The following is a 13,630-nucleotide window of genomic DNA, read 5'->3' as shown; positions in this document are numbered from 1 at the left end:
AGTGGACGTGTCAACGAACGAAAAGGGACAAAAACAAAAAACAGATTCACATCCTTGTCCCAGCAGGCAAATCTTAAAGTTATGGTTCACGCCAAAATGAAAATTCAGACATTGTTTACTCAACCTCATATCTTTCCAAATGACTTTTCTGTTGAATACAAAGAAGAAAGTTTGAGAAATATTTAACGTTAAATGTGTGGTCACATTTACTGTTGTTCAGCATAATTTTGCAGCTGAATTCCAGTTATTTCAATAGGAATTTATGCGATTGACTGGGAATTTCACAAAAGATTTCCCCCAGACACAGTTTTCGCAATAAATTCAAGTTGGTCACACAGATTTGCCGCATTGATCAACAGAAAGCTTCTTGGGTTTATACTTCGCAACACTATTGACAATAAATAGTGCATGCTTTTTGCGCACAAAGTTTTGCCAAAATTTCACTTATGTGACTGCATCTTAAAAAAACAACACTTTTATCTATTTTATACTTTTTACATTTTTGTTTTAAAATCTATATTTTTATATTTATATTATATTTATATTTTTATACATATATATCCTATTTAAAGGAACAGTTCACCCCAAAATGAAAATTTTGTCATAATTTACTCACCCTGGTTTCGTTCTAAACCTGTGTAAGTTGGAATGGACCATCAACTGTTTGATAACCAGCAAGAAAGAAACTCATACAGAATTGGAATGATATGAGGGTGAGTAAATGATGGGTGAGCTATCCCTTTAATTATATTGACTACTGTCAAACTCCAAAAAGGACAAAAACACCAAAAAAGCACCATTAATGTACCATAAAAGTGGTTAATATGACTCATCCTCTATATTTCATATAACATGACTACAGTAGACTTGTGCACCAGTCACATGGATCACTTTTATGGTGGTTTCGGAGCGATGATCATGGAATGACACGAGAGCAAGTAAATAACAGAATTGACATTTTTGCATTAACTTCTCCTTTAAAAGTCAGGCTGAAATGGTATTCCAACGGTGATAAATGCTAACAAATGACAAAAAAATTAGCATTTTTGACACACATCCCCTATACCCCAAGGACTCCAAAGCTGAGAGAAAACAAAGCTCATGGACAGAACAGAGACGGAAAGGAGAGTCTTATCAAAGGGCCACCTAAATACAGTGCAACCCTCCATCTCTGTTCACTTTTTCTTTCCCCTCTTTTTTAGAGAGGTTACATTTGTTTTATCTTCCTGCATCGGACATTGGTGTCCATTCCCCCACCCCACCCAATCCCTCTGGCTCTTTTCTTCTTCTTGTCCTCACACCACCTTGGTGGTTGTGACCCGGACGCTGCTGAAGCACTTTCCCATGGCTTCGAAGAGTGGGTCGCAGAAGGTGTGCACACAGATGGAGTAGACTCGACTGACACAGTGGATCTCGATTAGGTAGCTCTTCACGCAAGGCACCACCGCCCAGATGTGGATGAAGGAGAGGATGGCGAAGAAGATGCCCCATACCAGGGCGAGCGGGATGCCCACCAGGGCCGTCAGCAGCCTGTAGCACCAGTACTTGGTTACTGTGAAGGTGGTGAAGCTTGCTTTCCACACGCCGTCGAAGCTGTAGGTGCCGGCAGGCTCGGCGATCACGTCCTCAAAGTCCACCTGGAGATGAAAGGGATTTCAGCATTATATCAATTTGAATTAGAAATATACAATTTTGTATTGGTATAATCAAAATAAAACAGTTTCTCTAATTAACCCATATTTTACAATATCATGATCAAACCTTAATCTACTGCATGTCTTCTGCTTCCTGGTGTATTATCCATAATCTTCAGGTATTAAAAAGACTTTTAATAATATTTAAAAAATGGTCTGCCCCTGTGCCGCAATACAGATCATTTTGCTCTGGAATCTTTGCTTATTCAAGAATAACTTTTAAATTATTATTGTTATTTCAGAATATATTAAATAATAAATATTTCATACATTATTAACAGGAAGAAATGCTAAAAATGTATCAAATACGATACAGCAGATATTAGAGGTATATTTATTTCAGTCATTGTTGTAATTTATTTGATGATCTCTTATGCCCACTACAATTTATTTAAATGTAAAAAAAAATAAAAAAAATAATAATATCTAAAAGATATAAAACATTATATAACTGCAAAGTTATATAACTGCAGACATACAGCTCCATTTATATTGTTTATAATATGTATAATTTATATTTTATATTATATTTTATTCTATATTATTGTTTATAATCTTTATATCTGTCTTATGTATAATCTATCTATCTATCTATCTATCTATAAAACCTAAATACATTCAAATACAGTATATATGCAATAATAACAATGTTATAATATAAAAAGGTTATATAACTACAGCCATATAACTTAATTTTTATTATTTACTTTATTTATAATATTTATAATTTATATTTTAAATGATTATATTTTACTTATAATTTCTATATTAATGTTTATAATATTTATGGCTAACTTATAATCAGTCAGTCAGTCTGTCTGTCTGTCTTTCAATCTAAATATTTAAATACATACAAATATATAAAATTAAATAGATAGATATAAAAAATACATCTATTTTAGTCATTACTGTAATGCATTTCATAATGTGTAATGCCAATACCAATTAAATATATAAAAAATTAAAATTAAAATATTTAAATATAAATTGACTAAGATATTTAAAAAATATACACATGTATGTATGTATGATTTTATATAATCCGTTCATACTTTCTCCAAACGATTCGTCCTATGAGGTGTCATGGGGATACTGAAGCCCATTCATTTTATTTATTTAGTTATTTAGATAATTTTTTTTTGAGTTCAATAAATTAACAAAACCTGGAGTTTTTCTGCATGTTCTCATCCGTATCAAGCAGACCGACATTAAGAAAAGCAGCATGACTCTTCGTCCTCCCCTCCAGCCGTCTCCACATTCCTCACAGACAGCATCTTTACACTGTCCAGACCGGTACCACCCAGTTCATGCCCAAGTTACCCTGCTCTAAAACCTCCCGTATCAACCGCAGACCGGCTCACCAAACACTAACATTTACAAAAGACCTGTATATATATATATATATATATATATATATATAATTTAATAAGCCCTGCAAAGCTTGGTTTAGATGTTCCTAGCTGGCAAACCTCACACCATCACAGTACAGCAGTACACTTGGTTTCCGTGCAGATGTGTTTGTTTCAGTTGATTATACAGGGTAAAAGCACACACAAACACACCACGTCCTTCACAGTCACATGTCAAAGTCAAGATTAAGCTAATATTTAACAACCCCTTTTTGAGCAAGCTAGCTAACAAAATCTAGCTGAACTTCTAATCGAAAGACAGCATGTTCATAGTCACTCAGTATGATTTTTTTTTTTCATTCTTAAAAGACCAGTTTAGACTTTTGCATGTCTTGCTGTTCATTAGGAAAAAATGCTGGTTAACCAGCACAATCTAATAAAGCTTGTTGACCAATAAAGGCTTGCTGGTTAAGTTAGTTAAGAAGTCATGTCTGGACGAAAAGGTAGAGTGTTTTAGAGTAAACTGATGTTCCTGTAAGAGTAAAATGATAAATTACTACTTGTCCAAACCATCATGGCTCTAGTTCGCAAAGAAATGCTAAATTATACAGTCTTACATAAGCCTGTCCTCCCCATTCATTTATCTACAGTATATCCCAATTGGCCGGACACATAGTTTCCATTCGTTGAATATTACAACCATGGCTTTCAACAAAGTTAAAATAAACAGTTCTTGAGCTGACTGCACAGTGTTGTTTGATAACACCCTCACTGTACTGACAGAAGTATCAACTTGCATTCTTCAGACTTGGGAGCTTATGATTATATCACCCTTCCACATAGTTCATAAATCACCAGTGTGCAGTGCAAAGTTTATGGAGGAGTACGGGTGCCACTTCAAAATAAAATCAACGTCAATTTAGTCATTTAAAAATAACTATGTAATAGTTATCAGCGATAGCAGATATATTTAAAACTGTTTATTTAATAATGTCTAAAAATGCAACAAAACAAAGCAAAACATAAGTAACCACTTCAAAAAAAAAAAAAAAAAAAAAAAAAAAAAAAAAATATATATATATATATATATATATATATATATATTAAACTGACAAATAAATTGTAATAAACTGTCATATTTAAAAATGAAAAATAAAAATGAAATGAAAAAAGAATTAAAATTAAAAAGAATTAAAAATAAAAAATTTAAATAAATCATATTTAAAAATGCAACTATATTTAACAATAAAATAAAAAACTATAAAATAGATTAAAATAAAATAAAAATGTAAATAAATAGATAAATTATAAAATGACAAATAAAGACATTTAAAACAGTCTAATTAATTGATATTTAAAAATGGAGCTATATTTAAAAACTAAATTTGTATATAAAATAAAATAAACAAATAATTAATTTTTCACAAATAATGTTTCAAAATAGCTATTTATCAGCTATTTTAACAAAAAAATAAAATAAAGTAAAATAAAAAATTTAATTAATAAATCATATTTAAAAATCCAGCTATATTTAACAATATGAAGATTTATTTTTAAATAAAATAAGATAAAAGTAAATAAATCACTTTTCAAACAAATAAGACATTTTTAAAGCTGTTTATTTGGTGTTTAAAAACACAGTAAAATAAAATAAAATAAAAATAAAATAAAATAAAATAAAATAAAATAAAATAAAATAAAAAGCTTGTCCTCCAAATACAGCACACATCAAATATGTTGTACTTGGAAAGACAAAAGTTGCTAAAAATAATGCTACTGTTAAGGAATGGCTTTAAATTAAAAAACAATTATAGCAAAATTGTTTTATTTTTTTCTAAATCCTCGATCACCATGGCAACAGTCTATGACTCATTTCAAATCGAAAATTCATATGCAGTGACTAAAAAAACCCACCAAAGCCTTATGTATTCACTCTGGAAAGTTTTCCTCTTTTGGTCAGCCAGAAATTATAGCAGCTGTGCAAAAACTACATACTACAAGTATAATGTCACCCATTTGGGCTGTCTACGTGGGGGTCGTCTTGTCGCGTGACCCCAGCCCTAGACTAAGCTCTGGCCGTGGAATCCTGCTCCAGCGTGCTATTAAAAGAATGCACTTTTATGAGAGGAAAATCTTCTGTTCCAAGGGAAAGCTACAGATGTGTTTCTGCACACAAGGGCCTTTGATGTGGATGACTGTGGGAGTGCGTTTAGACCACGAGTGCATCATGATCCAGAGGAACGCCCCGAGTGTGTGTGTGTTTGTGTGTGTATGGAGAATTTGTGAAAATGGAGATGGGAATTCCCTGCTACACTCTCATACGCAAGACCACTGCGAGTGCTCAACCCCTTTTAAGGACAAAATAAAAGGACTGTGTGCACCAAACAAGTTTGGCCTGTGACATCAATCCTTAGCAAACATCAAATTATAAGCAGAAAACTTGCTTTCAGTGTTCTCTGGATTCAATTTTCAGGTAAATCATAGGAAGGATTCAGTTGCATGTATCTTTGGGGACGTGACTCGGTGGGAGGGAGAAAGCCGTGGAATAAAAGGGATGGGAAAAGGGCGGAGATGGATGCAAGGGGATCGTTTTTGAAAGCTGAGTGTATTTCTATATTATCAGGTGACTTTAACTTTTCTTTCTGAGAAAGTTGCTATTGCAAGGCTTCGCCCCACGCCCAGGAACATTTTCATGAAGAATGTTAGGAGTGCAGCCTTTGCTCAAAAACAGGAAATTCATAATATTTCCTCTATAAAAAAGGCCTTACTTTGACAACTCGTCACTGGGAGTTACCAATGCAACACATCTTTCAAAATGAATGCATGTAGGATTTCACGAACTCGTGCCACAGTTCCAGCATTTCACAATGCGAAGACAGCTGCTCCAGTGATGATTGCTTCCACCCTGTTGGGAAATCCAGCTTTAGCTGGTAGCTGTGGAACAGCTGGTTTCTAGCTGGTCTAAGATGGTTGACCAGCTACCCTGCTCTAAAAACCAGTTTGACCAGCTGGTTCAAGATGGGTCTATGATGTTGTACCAGCTAAAGTAGGAACACCAGCACTCCAGAATCCAATGATAGGAACCAGCTGAGAGCAGATTCAAGGGTGTATAAAGTTTTACAAGTAAAATAATGGATTACAATTTGAAAAAACTTGAAACCACCATTGTATTAGTTTTCAAAGACAGCTGCTGCTTGCAGTAATTGTTTCCAGTGCCACCGTGACAAACTGACCACTGACTCACCACTTAAGTTATGAAGCCATACCTTCTGTTGAGCTATAATGCGAAACTATTAAGATTTTTTAGCAGTATGCACAAATTGTAATGTTCTCCGAACATGCTTCTTAATATTAACAATACATAACATTTAATAATTATAATATTTATATAATAATACATACAGTTTGGCCTATTAATACATTACATTTTGTTATTTGTATAAAATATCACATATAAGTCGCATGCATTTGTTTCATATTATTACGCTATACTGCTGCATGCACTTATCTATACATGAATCAATTTCTAAGTCTTTTATTATTATTGAAATTGACTTGCCATTGGAAAAAAAAAAAAAACAGTTGCATAAACAGAAAAAGTTCGTGGGATGACTTACCTTGACCACATCGTCATTTAAATGTTTTGGGTCCCGGTTGACCAGGTCAATCTCCTTGGTGTGGACATCCTGAAGTGTCTTTTCGTTGATGCTGTCGTTATCCATCTCTTTATTATTTGGTTTGTAAATGTTCCCCTGTTTCCTGATGAACGGTGAGTGAGCGTAGTCCTGCGGTTCCAAAGAAAACAGAAAATGAAGTTCATGAGCGTGGAGGGGAGACTGGAGCGCAACTCAGCACTGCCCTGGCATGGGATGGTTATAAGCGGATAGAAATCAAGCACCACACCCCTCTGTAACACAGCGGAGCGACCCGCCGCACGGGGGCGAAATTTTACACTGTGCGCGTGCTCTTATCTTATTCTGCAGCAGAAAAAAATACACTCGCAATTTAAAATATTTACCTGTTGGAACGTGTTTAAAATATGTTACTTATTCTGAACTAAAAAAAGGGGGTTCTTAAGAAGTAATTGCATTGCGCTTCGACAACATTATACTGGATTAGTCACCAGTTCATACTTTAGCTAATATTATTAATAGCTAATATTATGCGAAAGTGTGCATAAAGTGAACAATGGAGGGAGACGTCACGTGCGGCTTGCCGTACAAATACGTGCCAGAAAAAGATGAGACCTCAAATTAAGCCAACATGCGCGAAAGAACTCCAGTTGTAGATCAAGTGCCAGCACCGCCTTCATGTGTTGATAATCCCCTAAAAGTGTTTGAGTCAAAAGTAGCCAACTCTGCTAAAGGTTTATTACATAAATGGCTCAATACAGCCTGAATTGAAATAAAAAAATACAAGATTTCTGAGGAAAAATAGGTGTCATTCTCACCTCTTCAGGTGTCCCGTCCTTGTATCCGCTAGTCATGCTGTCCCGTGCCTGAAGTGCGCTCAGATGAGTGTGTGGAAACAAGACAATCAGTAGAGAGGAAGCAGTGTGGGAGGCGCGGGGATATTGCTTAAAGTGGGGAGTCCTTTCCCTTAAAACAGACCTCTTTTCTGCATATAGTCCAATAAAGCTTTTATCTACAGAGTCGTGGTTTAACTCTTCTGGAGTCTCTCCTGGCATAAAGTGGGAGTCACCGAGGACTAGCTGTGTGTTCAATGAATGAGACTGAAACCCTTCATTAGCCTGCCTCTCATAGAGCTACGCCGTATTAGTGGTTGGATATTTTGACGTGATTTTTCCCAAATGGGAGGCATATTTGGCCACTGTACCAACTTGTTATGAACGAATCCCATGTACACTACCAGAAACATCTAATCGTTTTTAATTTTCCACTGTTATGTTACTGTAATGGTAAGTCACCACAATTATAAAGCAACAAAATGGAGGAGGTAGGCTATATGAGGATCGTGTAGTGACCAAAATTAAATGTTAAACAAATCAAACTAACTTAGGCCTATCATTTGGCTACTCAAGTAGCACCCTACTGTCTTACATCTCTAAGGTGCATATTGAGATGGTTTTCAAAAAAGTATTAAGTATAGGCTATGCTGAACACTGATTGGCTACTTTTCACAATCCAACTTAACCAAGAAAAGTTTTGGTTCTGTATGGAAATTGATACTGACTCAAGGTGTATAAACCTGAAATGTGACTATTCTCAGGTTGGTTTGCATACCGAAATGTACCTCAAGGCAAGACTTGCACTTAGTTTGGAATGTTTTCAGCAACAATAACTGTGCAATCTGTTTTTTCTCATGTTTGTCCAACTTTACTATCATTACTTTATTTTTTTGTGTGCATTTACTGTACCAAACAAGTACTTGTGTATCTAGGTCAGGTCCTGGCAAAGTGAGGGATGTGACAGGCAATGCAAAATATGCAAAAAAAAAAAAAAAACCCTTCAACAGTGTAAGGTCGGTCACTGTAGCTCAGGTTAAAAGAAACACTTTTTTTTATAGTAAACCTATTCTACAAAGTAAAAATGCATAATGAAACTTTTAATAAAATCTAGCTTTTAAGAGCTCAATAGAACACTACAAAAACATACACTTTATGCAGGAACACTGTTATCCTCGGGCATATCTGCTTCATTGAACATGTCACCCGGAGGACTTTTCTCATTGTACAAGACATTAAATCTTGTCAGGCTAACATTTCATATGCCACACACTGATCTCCATGGTATGGTCTCTCAGCAAAGAAAACAATCCATCCTTTAACTTCCAAAATACTTTTATTTGCTGAACTGAGAGACATTTAGTTCTGTCTTTCATAAGCTGAGCTGTGTTCAGCATGTTTGCTACATGACATCATTCAACAGGGGCAAGGAAACGGCACCTGAGCCTCTAATGTTCCATTGCACACTCAAAAATTCCATTTATTCTGCAGAGCCACTAACAAAGCACAATCAGTGGCAAACAGCATGTCAAATGCGACTTTGCAAGTCAAACTAATTGCCATCTGTGTGCTTTTTTATCATTATAAAAAGAAGTCATTAATACAGAAGAAAATGTGTTATATTAGTATAGAAATGCTCTTTATAATAGGAATGGCACCTATCAACCATAAATAGTTTATACACTGAAATGCCATCAAATCATTTAATTTACTCTTCTTGATAAATCATCTCCAAACAATATAAATATTAACTCAAAATATTAACTATTAACAAACTAAATCACACAACACTACAGCCCTATTGGAAGTAGTTGCATCATTTTTTTCCTTACAAGCATGTCATACGTTTACTGCAATATCATACATCATGTACTAGCAAAATATCTTAAAGTAATAGTTCATCCTTAAATGAACATTTGTTGACACTTTACTCACACTCACATGAGTTTCTTCTTCCAAACAAATTTTGAGAAATTTAGCTTTTCAACTTGCTCACTAATGGATCCTCTGCAGTGAATGGGTGCCGTCAGAAAGAGAGTCTAAACAGCTGATAAAAACATAACAATAATCTTCAGTCTTTCAATTAATATCTTGTAAAGCAAAAAGCTTTGTGTTTGTAATAATTCCATATATTTGGAATTAATTGCAGTATTATGGATTATGTTTGAATACAACTGTTTGAAGGTAAATATGTGTTGATGAATTTGTTTATTACAAACATACAGCTTTTCACTTCACTAAAGATAAACTTCACCAAATCTGGATTACTTGTTGATTAATGTGATGTTTTTTATCAGCTGTTTGGACTCTCATTCTGATGGCACCCATTCACTGCAGAGGATCCACTGGTGAGCAAGGGATGTAATGCTAAATTTCTCCAAATCTTCACCTATAAATAAAAAAACTCATCTACATCTTTGATGGCCTGAGGGTGATTTCATTTTCAGCACATATTCATTTTTGGGCGAACTATTCCTTTAAGGCTAAAATCTCAATCATTACATTATAGTCTTTGAAAATTCTTACATTTATATATATAAAACAAAAGCTTAATTAGACTTACATAACAGTACTGAAAAAGCATGTCAGCACTGACGCCGCCCATTACGAGGCTGACAAGTCAGTGCCAAGACAACGGAATGAAAATGCAACTGTGCACTGAAATGAAAGAAAACGTCTTTCTCTTCTCTGTTCTTCAGAAGTCAAGGATAAATGATCCTTCAGCTAATAATCCTCCAAAAGGAGGCCACAACATTGTGACAGAGATTCTGCAACACTTCTATGCTGAGTTAGATTTGCTCAGTTTTGCACAGTCTTGACATTAATGGAAGACAAGCATCGTCCAATGCTGAAGAAGAACGGCCCTATAAACATGTCCATCAGGCTGGTCCAGATCACGTGGATGGAGGGCAGTGTCATCATGCAGCCTTGGATCACTGGCTTCACCACCCTGTGGAGGGAAAACAGCTCATCATCATGTGTGCTGATATACAAGACTTATATAACAATCATATCAAGGTGAAATTGTTCCTCTCTCTTTGTTCTGGGGTTAAAATATAGCCTGGAGGATGTGTGAAGCATTAACCTTCATATCAGATGCTTCCAATAATCATCACCTTTGATATTGTTAACAGTCAGCACATATGTCAGATCTGTCAGTCAGCATGACTGGCCCATAACAAACTTAACAAGCATCAGTCATGTCTGTAACACCTTACATTTGCAAAATCATTTTAGCATGTTGCAATGCAATTGCTTAATGTTCTAGTTGGTTGAAGTAAAAGGGGGGAAGTCGTGGCCTAGACTCCTAACCCTAAGGTTGCGGGTTTGAGTCTCGGGCTGCCAATACCACGACTGAGGTACCCTTGAGCAAGGTACCCAACTGCTCCCTGGGTGCCGCAGCATAAATGGCTGCCCACTGCTCCAGGTGTGTGTTCACGGTGTGTGTGTTCACTGCTGTGTGTGTGCACTTTGGATGGGTTAATTGCAGAGCACGAATTCTGAGTATGGGTCACCATACTTGTTTAGCGTCACATCATAAAAACAGCCCATTTTCAAGTCTTTATGATAATTAATTTCTTTTTTTCACTTGTTTTAGCATCTACCGAGGTACAATTCTATATGCAGACAAAAAACGCACCAGTTTCCAACAAGCCACAGAATTTGTCACCCAATATAGCATCTTACACTTGCAATATTCACCAAGTAGACTTCTCTTCTCCTTTTGAGCTACACTGACATCTTGACATTAGATCTGATCTGGCTAATATGTCAGGTCTACTTATTCCTAAGCTAATGGGCAGGGTTGTTAAGTTTACAAACATCCACATGTGCTAATATTTCACCTAAGGAACACTGACCCTGAAAATGCTCCTGATTTAAACTACACAAGGGTCAAGTGCCAAGTTTCTGCTTTCATGTGTCAAACCACTAAGAGGCCAAAGAAAAACATATGACTAGAATGCTAACAATTCAGTGTGAGTTATGTGCAGATTTTTCCACCGTGAAAATGCAGGCCCACCTGTGCTCTGCAAAACCAATATGCAAGACTTTCTCTGTGGTATTTTTTTAAATGCCAGTCTTTATCTAAGTGGGTAGTGGCCAAGGCAAATATTCTGCAATTGGGCCGTGGAAAATACAGCAGAGAGCCAAAAACCTTCCCCAACAAGAAGCCTTTTCATACCCAAATATGTATACAGCTGAGGATCCCGAAAACAATCCCCGCATGAATGCCATGGGAAATGGCCAGAAACGTGGTGAGGATCCGGTAGAAGATGAATTTCACCAGCTCAAACACAGCGTGACTGCCGATCCACACTCTGTCAAAGCTGTGCGTAGAGATGGGTTCAGCAATGATGTCTTCAAAACCAACCTGTGGAAGCAAACACGAAATGTAAAAATCAATAGTAAACAAACTCTTTAGACTATCAAATTAGCCCACATGTATAAAAAGAGAGTAAGTACCAAATTTATATTTAATCTACACATTCTTAAATCCAATAAAGTCTGTTTTATTTATTCTTTATTTTTATTATTATTTAGTTTCTTTTGAATGAGAAACACATTTAAGTCCGGGCAATTAAGTCTGAAACTTAAGTTATTAATACAAACATACCTGCAGCTGATATTCAATGCAACAGTCATTGTGTGTGTGATATTAATTATTTTATTTATTGTATTTGGTTACTATCGTTTGTATTAAAACAACTGGCACCTTATATGTATTTTCTTTAGATAGTGTTAATGCAGTATTGTGTGCGAAACAATTATCCCAAAAATGAATTGAAAAGAAAAGATTATAGCGCATGTGCAATTATGCACTTATTCAAATAAAACAAACTCACTCCGAAAATGCATTAATGTGCACGTGAATGGTGGTGCGCGACAACACTTCTCATCATACCGAAAGTTACTAAAATGAGCACGTTGTTAGCGGTTATATCACTCATGTTTAGTCGGTTTTAGACGCAGGCATATACAAATAAATGATAGTATGTAAGTGATGCTGTAAGTCTCGTGTTGTCACTTACCTTTAGGTGCGTGTTAATATCTTTAGGATCTCTGTCCGGGACGTGCGGTTTTTTTCCCAGTATAGGTGCAATCGATCTATTGAATTCATCCTCATCCATAATGACACTGGTTTCCATTTTTTCTTTTTCCAGCCCCATTTTTTTTTTTTTTTTGGAGTTGCGCGGCGCGCACTGCTGTGTGTTGCGCCTGCTGTACGCGCACTGTGCGCTCAGGGCAGGACGCGTACACGCCCCTCACGAGCAGACAAAACACACAACGGCACTCAATTCACTGCTCCAAACAAATGTGAACCAACGATAAGAAATATTTCCGGGATACAACTCTGTCTAGCCGTGCTGTTTATTAAAATAGAACTCAAGGAATGTTATCAGATTGTTATTGTTATTTCCTCTATAGACTATTGCATGAACCTAGTTAGAGGATTAAAATATTTTTCTCAGGGGTTTCCTCACGTTTTACAGATTCATGCATTCATTCATTTATAGTTTATTAATACAAAATGTTAAAAATTTTAGCCATGGCTAAAAGTCGATCTAGTTAATTGCTTTTCACTGGCTTCTTTGAAGAGTGTTTTATTCTTTTTCTTAAAAAGAAGATTCTTTACATAATGGTTCTATTTAGAACCAAATAGTCCTGAAATGGTTCTTTTTGTTTGAGCTTAGGGTTCTTTATTCTCACCTTTTTGCTTTTTAAATCTGTAACTTTCAAAAATCCTAAAAATAAATTGAATTTATTATCCATAATGTTAGAGTTTTCAATTATTACTTGGGTTTAAACATAAACAGCCAGGGTTTTATATTTCTTAGAAACATTACTACTTGAGAAGGCAGTATTTTTCATCTTTCAGAAACAGACGATGACTGTTAGTAGATCATTTGCCTGCCTTAACTTCAGACAATAGGCCACTCTCTGATACAGTGATGGTCTTTGCCTTCCTATTTGACTCTTTAAAGAGACAGTTCACCCAAAAATGAAAATGCTGTTATTAAAAACCTAACTTTCTTTGTGTAAAATGCGAGGGTGATGCAACTGCCTTACATTATAATGGAAAAAGCCTCATTAAAATAATTGCATTCTTGAAAAGAAAACCG

General features: G+C 35.5%; 2 protein-coding genes across 2 annotated transcripts; both read right to left on the bottom strand.

Moving 5' to 3' along the window:
- Positions 1-845: 845 nt before the first annotated feature.
- LOC122142434 (caveolin-1-like) lies at positions 846-7,760 on the bottom strand. Its single transcript, XM_042753104.1, has 3 exons — positions 7,494-7,760; positions 6,661-6,828; positions 846-1,637 (listed from the first exon to the last, which is right to left on the bottom strand). The coding sequence occupies exons 1-3, from the start codon at positions 7,728-7,730 to the stop codon at positions 1,296-1,298; spliced, it is 747 nt and encodes a 248-aa protein (XP_042609038.1). The 5' UTR covers positions 7,731-7,760; the 3' UTR covers positions 846-1,295.
- Positions 7,761-9,916: 2,156 nt separating this feature from the next.
- On the bottom strand, positions 9,917-12,939 carry LOC109065154 (caveolin-2-like). The gene is made up of 3 exons (XM_042753455.1): positions 12,539-12,939; positions 11,692-11,880; positions 9,917-10,457 (listed from the first exon to the last, which is right to left on the bottom strand). Exons 1-3 carry the CDS (start codon positions 12,674-12,676, stop codon positions 10,308-10,310), a joined length of 477 nt encoding a protein of 158 aa, XP_042609389.1. The 5' UTR covers positions 12,677-12,939; the 3' UTR covers positions 9,917-10,307.
- Between the last annotated feature and the right edge of the window lie 691 nt (positions 12,940-13,630).

Source organism: Cyprinus carpio, chromosome B25, assembly GCF_018340385.1.
Source record: "Cyprinus carpio isolate SPL01 chromosome B25, ASM1834038v1, whole genome shotgun sequence".
Classification (NCBI taxonomy): domain Eukaryota; kingdom Metazoa; phylum Chordata; class Actinopteri; order Cypriniformes; family Cyprinidae; genus Cyprinus; species Cyprinus carpio.
The sequence above is the reverse complement of the archived record's forward strand: the minus strand, read 5'-3'. Positions and strand labels throughout refer to the sequence as shown.

What these genes read in the sequence shown, in the direction of transcription:
- LOC122142434 (XM_042753104.1), bottom strand. Translation starts at nt 7,730, where the DNA reads ATGCCAGGAGAGACTCCAGAAGAGTTAAACCACGACTCTGTAGATAAA. An exon ending in AGGACGGGACACCTGAAGAG is followed by an intron (nt 6,829 to 7,493) that starts GTGAGAATGACA and finishes TTGGAACCGCAG; the next exon opens with GACTACGCTCACTCACCGTT. An exon ending in TAAATGACGATGTGGTCAAG is followed by an intron (nt 1,638 to 6,660) that starts GTAAGTCATCCC and finishes TTTCATCTCCAG; the next exon opens with GTGGACTTTGAGGACGTGAT.
- LOC109065154 (XM_042753455.1), bottom strand. Translation starts at nt 12,676, where the DNA reads ATGGGGCTGGAAAAAGAAAAAATGGAAACCAGTGTCATTATGGATGAG. An exon ending in ATATTAACACGCACCTAAAG is followed by an intron (nt 11,881 to 12,538) that starts GTAAGTGACAAC and finishes TTGCTTCCACAG; the next exon opens with GTTGGTTTTGAAGACATCAT. An exon ending in TCAGCTGTATACATATTTGG is followed by an intron (nt 10,458 to 11,691) that starts GTATGAAAAGGC and finishes TCCCTCCACAGG; the next exon opens with GTGGTGAAGCCAGTGATCCA.